Source organism: Dipodomys ordii, unplaced genomic scaffold, assembly GCF_000151885.1.
Source record: "Dipodomys ordii isolate 6190 unplaced genomic scaffold, Dord_2.0 Scaffold3, whole genome shotgun sequence".
Classification (NCBI taxonomy): domain Eukaryota; kingdom Metazoa; phylum Chordata; class Mammalia; order Rodentia; family Heteromyidae; genus Dipodomys; species Dipodomys ordii.
In genome coordinates this window covers 12381208-12390850 of record NW_012267219.1, presented here as the reverse complement: position 1 = coordinate 12390850, position 9643 = coordinate 12381208, and the positions used below count along the sequence as shown (strand labels likewise).

Genomic DNA, 9643 nt, shown 5'->3' with positions numbered 1-9643 from the left:
CCCTACCCGCGGCGCAGGCCGCCTCACCCGGCTCGGGGCGGTGGATCGGGCGGAGGCGGCGGTTCCTCCTCGTCATCGTCCTCTTCTCAGCAGCCGCTGAGAAATTTCTCCCGCTCGCGGCACGCGTCGGAGCGGGGCCACCTCAGGGGACACAGCAGCTACCGACCCAAAGAACCGTTCCGATCTCATCCGCCCTCGGCGCGGATGCCTCCCAGCGCTCTCTCCGAGAGCAGCCCCCGGCCGTCCTTCTGGGAGCGGAGCCACCTCGCCCTGGACCGTTTCCGCTTTCGAGGCAGGCCTTACCGGGGTGGGAGTCGCTGGAGTCGGGGACGAGGAGTGGGTGAGCGAGGTGGCAAGCCGGGGGGCAGACCTCCTCTGGGAGGAGGACCGGGAGCCGGCTTCAGCTGCAGTCAGAGCTGGCGAGAGCCCTCTCCGCCTCGGAAGAGCTGTATCCTTAACGTGGCGGTCTGCCCTGGGTGTGTCACTAAAGTTCCCCCTCGGCGTCCGTGCCGGGTCCGCCAGTTTAACTTTCGGAACCGATCCTTTGTTCCTGGGTCCGTAAACTTGAGGAAGGAAGTTGTGCTTTGATAAGTTGCAAGCGTCCCGCTCTAGCCGTGTTTCTTAGACTGTTTTATTAGATAGGTTTCTTTTCTTTTCTTTTTTAAACGTCAATGTGCCGTGCATCGTTGTAAACTCCTGGAATCAGCGTCAAATCAGCTTTGTAAGTGTACCTTATGAGAACCAACTTTCACTAGCATTTGGGTTTTTTGTTTTTGTTTTTTGCTAGTACTGGAACTTCTGTGTTTTATAGGAAGTTGACTTAGGTTATTAGCGGAAGGACAAAAGTAGTTAAGAGTTGGGTGTACGGGTGCTGTGACTTACAATCACACTTTGACGTTTGAAGTCTTAGTTTCCTTCTGCAAAGTCTCACCGTTCTTGTGATTCTGCTTGGGTTTTGTGTTTTAACCCATTTCTGACTATTGCTGCCTTTCACAGGAGAGGGGTGAGAGGCAGGAGTAAAAGAACTAGTTATCAATTTTATTCAGAGCTTTTAACAATATATATCGTTTTGTAGAACAATCCCCTTTTTCCTATGTTCACTTTTGGCATTTTATATAACATTATTGTTATTTTGGAAAATACTGGGGATTGAACTCGTACGTGAGCTTCATTCTTGGTAGGCAATTTGCTCTACCACTTGAGCCATATTTCCAGTCAATTTATAACTCTTAGTCCCTATTAAATGTGTATCAGAAAAAGATAAACTTACCCACACTTGTATGAATGTGCTAGAATGGGAGAATTTATTCTTTACGTAAACTTTGTGTATGCATTATAGAAACATTGAGAAGGAAAGTAGCCAAATAGTGAATTTTTGTGCTCCCTCTAACTGCAGTTACCCTTAGCATTACTGAGTTACTCAGGATTTACACAAGAAATTAATAATCTAAAGATTTCCTGTTTTGTGGTGAGTTTATAGAATCTTCTCGATTTGCACTGTAAGAACCAATTTAAAATAGTTGCAGTTTCCACAGTGCAATGATTTATTTTCCTTTTGGTGATGGTTCTGGGACTTGAACTGAGGTCCTCAGTGCTGTCCCTGAACTTTTTTGCTCAAGGCCTAGTGCTCTACTACTTGAGCTAGAGCTCTACTTCTCAGCTTTTATGGGGGTGGTTAAATGGAGATAAGAATCTCATAGATTTTTCTTGGGCCAGCTGGCTTTGAACCATGATCCTCAGATCTCAGTCTCCTGAATGAGGAGGACTACAGGCATCGGCTACTAGTGCCCAGTTTTTTTTCTTTTTATAGACAGTGTCATGTAGTCCTTGGACTTGCTATGTAGTCCAGGATGGCCTTAGATGCTCTTGCCCCAGCCTCCCAGCATGTGCCACACCTGTCTTAATTTTTTTTTTTATACTACAAAAGTTAAGTATAATGATACTTACTTGGAAGGTAATGAAAATTACTTTTATGGAATAATTAGGCTCAGGATTATCTCTTTGAGATGTTATGATGTCAAAGGGGCAAAATATTTAGATAAGAAACAGCAGCTTTTATTTAATGCTGGTGTCAAGATAATTGGATCTGCAACAGATGGGTTAGGAGAGAGCATTTTAGCATTTTTCAGATTAAAATCATAAGTATGTAACCTTTTAAAAGACATCAAGTAGCTGGGCTGCGGTGGATCAACTCCTTAAGTAGTTATGTTTTCTATCTTAAACATGAGCTGTAATCCCAGCTATTTGAGAGGGAGAGATTGGGAGGATCATGGTTCTAGGCCAGCTGGGACAAAAAACTGGGAGACCTGGTCTGAGTCTACAAGATGACTGATGGCAAGAGTTTGTTTCTTGTAATTCCAGCTATTGGGAAAATACAAATCCAGGGAGCACTCCCCCTGCCCAGTTAAACAGTATTCAAAAATAAAGCAGAAAGGGCTGGGGACTGACACAATTGGCATTTGCTGAGTTTAAACATCAGTACTGCCAAAAAAAAAAAAAAAAAGTATATTTTCAAAAAGGTTAGAAAAACACCTGGCCAGGATATGGGTTTTAATCCATGGATGTTTTTATCTATTCTGAATTTAAAAACAGGCTATTTTAAACATTTAAGTAGGTGTTTTTTTAAGGATCCAGAGACGATAGTTTTAATTTGTGTTGAGGAAAAATGGAAAAAAAAATACAGATTAGTAAAGTTCAAATTCAGGTAAAAAGTACTTTGGGAGCTTAAAACTTTATTGTTTTATATTAGAAAAGGGGGAGATGGCCGGGCACCGGTGGCTCATGCCTGTAATCCTAGCTACTCAGGAGGCTGAGATCTGAGGATTGAGGTTCAAAACCAGCAAAGTCTGTGAGACTCTTCTCTCCAATAAGCCACCAGAGAACCGGAAGTGGTGCTATGGCTCAAGCGGTAGAGTGCTAACCTTGAGCTGAAGGGATAACAGGGATAACACCCAGGCCCAGAGTTCAAGCCCCATGAACGACTCCCCTTCCTTCCCCCCCCACCCAAAAAAAAAAGAAAAAAAGAAAAGGGGGAGATGATTGGGCTTGTCAGCCTCCTGCAGTTGTCTTCTGCTTACTTATACAGAACCACATATTTATTTTTATGTTTATGTATTTTTCTTATTAAACAGGTACATAGTGTTGCAAAAAATATAGGGAAACATTCTGTGTACCTGCATGACTTTTGTTTCTGTAAGAATCATGATAACAAGCTTTACATTCCTTTGCTATGAATATCACGCTCAGTCTGATTCATATTTCCATTGTGATTAAAATGACTTTTTGTGAAATATTGGGGTTTTGAACTCAGGGACTTAACACTTGGTAGGCAAGTGATCTACCATTGAGCCATACCCCCATCTCTTTTCGTGCTAGTTATTTTGAGGTAGAGTCTGGTTTCCTGCCTAGTTGCCTACAAGTCTCATCAATAGGTGGAATGATAGGCATCTACCACCACATCGTGATTCTTCTACTGAGATGGAGTCTTGCAGACTTTTTGTCTTTGTAGCCTGGGATTAGTTCTCCTGGTCTTGTCCTTCCATATAGCTAGGATAATAGATGTATCACTGTATCCAGCTATTGAGAAAGGGTCTTGTAAACTTTTCTGCCTAGACTGGCTTGTACCATAATTGTCCCTTTCTCAGCCTCCCCAGTAACTAGAATTACAGGGTGTGGCCAGTGGTACCCAGCTGGCTTATTTTCTTTGGTTTTGTTTTACATTACTAGAGATTGAACTCAGGGCCTCCTGTTGGCTAGGGAAACTGTCTAACATTTAATATGCCCTGTAGTTCTTTTGCTTTTAGTTTGTCTTTCAGATGGGGTCTGAAGCTATGTTTGCCTGGACTGGCCTTAAACTTTGATCCTTCCTATCTCTGCCTCTGGAATAGCAGGGTTTAAAGGTGTGTAAACTAAGCACCTTTTTTATTTTACAAATACTTTATATAAAAAAAGAATGAGGGTGATTCTATGACATTTAAATGATGTAGTCTGGGTACAGTTTTCTTTTTATCATTAGAACTTCTTTTTTTCTATAACAATTAGACTGTGTTACAACTGTAAAGAAATAGAATGATCAGATTCTATTGCAGCTCTTCATTCAGTTTTAGTTTTTCTTAATGAGAGTCCCTTTTGTCAGACTATCTTAGTGCAAATCTTCCTTGAATGACTTCAGTTGTATTAAATTTTCAACTCAGATGAGAGCTAACATAATTAGGCCAGGCTTGCACTTGAGTGCGCGCTCTTTCTCTCTCTCTCTCTCCCCCCTCCCTCTCTCCCTCCCCCCACCCTCTCTCTCTCTCTTTCTCTCTCTCTGTCTCCGTCTCATCAGTAAAAAGGCATTCCATTTTCAGCTGCAGCTGAAAAGGATGAGTAGCAGATCTTCAAAAAAATTTAGTTAAGTTTTAAAGCCTGCTGTTTAAAAGTATTGTTTACTATAATAATATTATTATTATTTTCGTGATACTGGGGGTTGAACCCAGGACTCCACAATTGAGCTACACTTTCCACCCTTTAAATTTTTTTTTGAGTTGCTAAAGCTGGTCCTGAATTTAAGATCCCCTAGCCTCAATTGGTCCAGTTGTTGGGATTACAGGTATGTGCCACTATGCTTGGTTCACACATTTTTTTTTTTCTTTTTTTCAAATTTCACTTACAAGTTACATCCTTTTTTGTTGTAGGGGAGAGGTCTGGGGTTTGCACTCAAGGGTTCCAACTTGCTAGGCAAGTTCTCTGGAGGCAGGTCTCTACCCCTTTGTTGACCTTTAATTATCTTTATGTAGGATCTCTTTGTTTTTACCCAACTTTGGTCTTCCTACTTACTGGGCCCAAGGCATGCTCTATACCTAGTTATTGATTGAGATGAAGTTTCACTTTTTTTTTTTTTTGTCCCTGTTGGCCTCTAACCTGGATCTTCGATATCTCTGCTTCCTGAATAAGTATTATTTATTACAAGCATCAGCAACCAGCCAAGTCATAAATTGTAGCTTAATAGGCTTAAAATTAGATCTGACAAATGGTATTAGTTTGATCCTAATTCTACCTAGAGAAAAGAATAGCTAACTTATTTCTCCTGTGAAGTTAGTTGAAGTTAGAACTGAATTGCATTTGCTCATTTTTCTGTTCTTTAGTCATTTTTTGTTAGTGCATTGTATTCCCTTTATTTACTTTTTGCTGCATTTGTTCCTTTAGATAAGCCCATTGAAAAGCCAGATGTATATTAGATAATCAGTGCATTTATGTACAAAGAATATGTAAGAATGAGTAGGGAAGAATTTAGTGATTCTGGCTTCTCTTATGTATATGTAGTGAATTGGGGTCAAGTTGAAGAACAGAAACCTGGATACAAAGCTGTAAAAATTGTAATGAGTAGGGAGAGGCTTAAGAATGAAAAGGTAAGTCCAGGTCAAATCATAGAGGAATCTGTTGTAATGGTTGTGAACTCTATTAATGAGAGCTTAAATGAGGAGAGTGATCTGGTCAGATTTATATTCTATAAAGATACGGCCTTTTGGTATTGTTTACCAGGGTTTGAAGTCAGGGCCTGGGTGCTGTCCCTCTCAAGGCTTATCAGGCTAAAGAGTTAAAGAAAAAGGAAGAAGACTTTAAAGTTTAGAAACCTGGGTTTAAGTGGGAGCTCAGAAGTCAGTTTACATTCCCATAGGACGGAGAGATTTGGTAGAAAGATGAAGGTTTATTGAATGACATTGAATAAACTCAGTAGTTTCTGTGTTAATGAGACCAGACATACTCCTTTTGGTAAGAGAATATGTTAGAAAGGTGTATTGAAAAGCTGTTATTCTTTCTAAAATATAATCAAAGATTTTCTAGACAGTTTTTCTGTAAAACTGTTAAAAGTGTATTTCTTAGTACTTTTGTTGTGTTGTCGTTTTTCAATTGGTCATCAGGAGTTTTAAAATCTTTGCTGGTTTCTTGGCCAGTGTAAAATAGTCAGTTTTTATATTGAAACTACACAAGGTCCTTTTGTTAATGCCCATGATGGAAAAATAAGGTATAATAGTTCTCATAGAATGTTGGGGACTTAGCTCAAATGTTAGAGTATCTGCTTAATAAATGTGGGGCCCTGAGTTCAAACTCTGGTTTACCACCAAAAAAAAGAAAAGAAAAAAAGGTTTCTTTTATGTATGGGTTATTTCAAACTTTAAATTAGGAAGTAAAATTTAAGTTTCAAAAGTTTCAATATTAATTGACTCATATTAGTTGTATGGATGTTGAATATTTGTATATTTGATGAATTTGGAGCTTATGTATTAGGTTTTTAAGAAAATGTCATTCGTGAATTAATCTAATCAGTGTTTACTTTTCTCTCTGTTTATATACATGTATCTGTATATATATTTATATATTTGAGACATAAAAGACATTAAAAAGAATAACTATTTCTTCTTGGTTATATGCAGTGTAAATTTACCCACATCTGAACTAAATCTCAGTTTCTTGTCTTCAGAAAAAGCATCTTTACTACCCAGCTTACCACGGCATTTCTGGTGGACCTATAGAAGGAAGGATGCTGTAACCTAAGAGGTGGACTACTGTGGAATGTATTGGTAATTACACTAATGATTTTGTAAGTGGACTATTTATGTGGTACATAATGAAAGTGGGCATTAGCAGCACATTCCATACTAAATAGAATTTGGTAATTTAAAAATACCAGTTCATCTTGAAAATATAAAGGGAGAATATTCATCTATAACTTACAGTGTTTTGTTAAATTTAACAATGGAAAAATTTTGGACACTGGTTTCCTTAATATGCTGTTCAGCCAAAAGTTTTGGAAGATCTCCATCAAGAAAACAGAGTTATTCATCAAAAAGTGAAAACTGTGGGGAAGAAACTTTTGAAGATTTACTTTTAAAGTATAAGCAAATACAGTTGGAACTAGAATGCATCAATAAGGATGAAAAACTAGCTTTGAGTAGCAAAGAAGAGACTGTGCAGGAAGATCCTAAAACATTGAACTCTGAGGACCAATCAAGCACCGATAATGTCAGTATTACAAAAGACTCAAGTAAAGAAGTAGCTCCAGAGGAGAAAACACAGATCAAAACTTTTCAGGCATTTGAATTAAAACCACTCAGGCAAAAATTGACTTTACCAGGGGATAAGAACCGGTTGAAAAAAGTTAAAGATGGAGCAAAACAGCTTTCCTTGAAATCTGACACTACTGAACCTGGTCAAGGTATTGAAACTAAATATTTCAGTTAGTAATTTGATTTCTTTCTCTGAAGGAGTTTTGAAAGTGTACTTCACTTAAATGATTCTATCTGTAGGGTCTGGGAGGATGGCTTAGTGGTAGAGTGCTTGCCTTGTATGCCTGAGGCCCTGGGTTCGATTCCTCAGCACCACATAAGCAAAAAGAAAAAAGCGGGAAGTGGCTCTGTGGCTCAAATGGTAGAGCTCTAGCCTTGAGTTGAAGAGCTGAGGGGCAGTGCCCAGGCCAAGAGTTCAGGCCCCACGATCGGACCCCGAAAAAAAGATTCTATCTGTAAATTCTTTTTAATACTTTCATTATATGTATATTATTTAATAATTATAAATTGTTTTTCTTGCTAATCAAGTTTGTTTGATATACCCAAGGTCTTACTATGTAGCCAAGACCAGCCTTGGATTTGACATGTATCTCAGACTGGTATTAAATTTATGATCATCCTGCTCACCTTCTAAAAGCAGTTGCTAGGATTATGTCTGGCTTCTCTCTGTCCTTTTTTTTTTGGCCTGGACATGTAGATTTGTAATACACTATTAAACACAAGAGTTAATAAGGGGCTGGGAAGGTGGTTCAGTGGTAGAGTGCTTGGCCTTGTATGCATGAGGCCCTGGGTTTGATTCCTCAGCACCACATAAGCAAAAAAAGCCAGAAATGTTGTGGTTCAAGTGGTAGAGTGCTAGCCTTGAGCTGAAGGACAGCACCTAGGCCTAGAGCTCAGGCCCAATGACCAACAATTAAAAAAAAAAAGAGTTAATAGTGGGCCTCTTTGTTTCATAACTTAAAAGTTTTTTTTTTTTTGTAAATTATTGTTTTATTGGGTCAAAGAAGTTTTTTCTATCTATTCCTATTTTGAGATTTTCAGTATAAAGTGATACTGAAGCTTTTCCCCTTTTTTTTTGCCATTCCTGGGACTTGAACTCGGCCTGGGCACTGTCCCTGAGCTTCTTTTGCTCACGGCTAGTGCTCTACCACTTGAGGCACAGCTCCATTTCTAGCTTTTTCTGTTTATGTAGTACTGAGGAATCAAACGCATGCATGCTAGGCAAGTACTCTTACCTAAACTAAGCCATATTTCCAGCTCTTCCACATTTTTTCTTCATAATTGAGGGGAATATTTGCATTTTCTAATATATTAGTGTAATTATGTTAATTTTACAGTGTCTCCTTTTTTATACTATTGATACTTTGTTTCTTTTCCTTTCCAGTCACGTTCTTGCCCATAGATTTCTTCCCTCCTTCCCTTCCCACCCCCCATTTTAAAGTTTAGAATCAGGCTGTCTAATCTCACTGTTGTTGTAGGAATTCTAACATGAATTTTTTTTTTCCCTGAAAAAGCTTTAGCTTTGCTCTTCTAGTAGCACTTTCTTGGATTGCTTTTTCATATATATCAATAATCATGCTTAAATATATATATGTATGTATGTATATATATTATATTATTGTCAGTTGTGGGGCTTGAATTCGGGACCTGGGTGCTGTCCCTGAGCTCTTTTGCTTAAGGCTAGCACTCTACCACTATGAGAGCTCCACTTCCTATTTCCTGGTGGCTAATTGGAAATGAGTCTTACAGACTTATCTGCCTCAGCTGGCTTTGAACAGCTATCTTGAAATCTCAGCTAGCTACTCAGGATTACAGGCATGAGCCACCAGCAAGCACCCAGCTTAAATCTTGAGAATTTTTGTAATGTAAAAATACTCAGTGGAAAACTCTTTTAACAATAATTTCAAGAGTTTAAAACTCAAGGAAATGTGGTTGACTTCCACAAGTTCAAACTCCACTACTGAGAAAAAAAGAATTCTAGGTTAATTAATTATATTCTTAAAATAAGTGAATATACTTTCATTGTAATTTTGAAACGTCAGGTACCAGTTATACTGGTTTTTAATTAGAAGGTAATCTATTTTCACTAGTTGTTCTCTAGTTCCTTTAAAGATCCTGTAGCCATATTGATATTCCATTGTTTATTACATGCTGACTACAGATGTTTTTATTTATCCAGCTTGTGATCTGCTTTTTGAATTTGAATTTCATCTTTCTTTAGTTCTGAAAATTTTTGTCATTTTATATCTTAAAATGGTGCCTTAATATCCATTTTGTGGAAGTCTGTATAGATGTATGTTATATTAAGTCATCTTCTTTTATACTTTATGCCTCTGTTTCTCTTAAGTTTCTGTCTGTGTATTTGCCACATTCTGGGAAATGTTTCTTTGTATCCTTCATTTTATTGCTTTTTTTTTTTTTGAGCTGTAGCTGAACTGCCTTATACCTACCTATTGAGTTTTAAATTTCAATTATATAATTTCAATTATTATTTTAGCATTCCGTTTTTGTTTTTTTCTTATATCAGTTTGGTCATTCAGTTTTCTTCGTGTGTGTGTGTGTGTGTGTGTGTGTGTGTGTGTGTGTGTGTGTGT

At 38.3% G+C, this 9643-nt stretch overlaps 1 protein-coding gene across 1 annotated transcript in view; it reads left to right on the top strand.

The window, feature by feature from the left end:
• Positions 1-9643, top strand: part of Zfc3h1 (zinc finger, C3H1-type containing) — a 59981-nt gene that overhangs the window by 450 nt on the left and 49888 nt on the right. The window contains exons 2-3 of the mRNA XM_013018670.1: positions 2-448; positions 6782-7198. Of these exons, the coding sequence (XP_012874124.1) occupies positions 2-448; positions 6782-7198 (864 nt within the window). The remainder of the gene's footprint in view (position 1; positions 449-6781; positions 7199-9643) is intronic.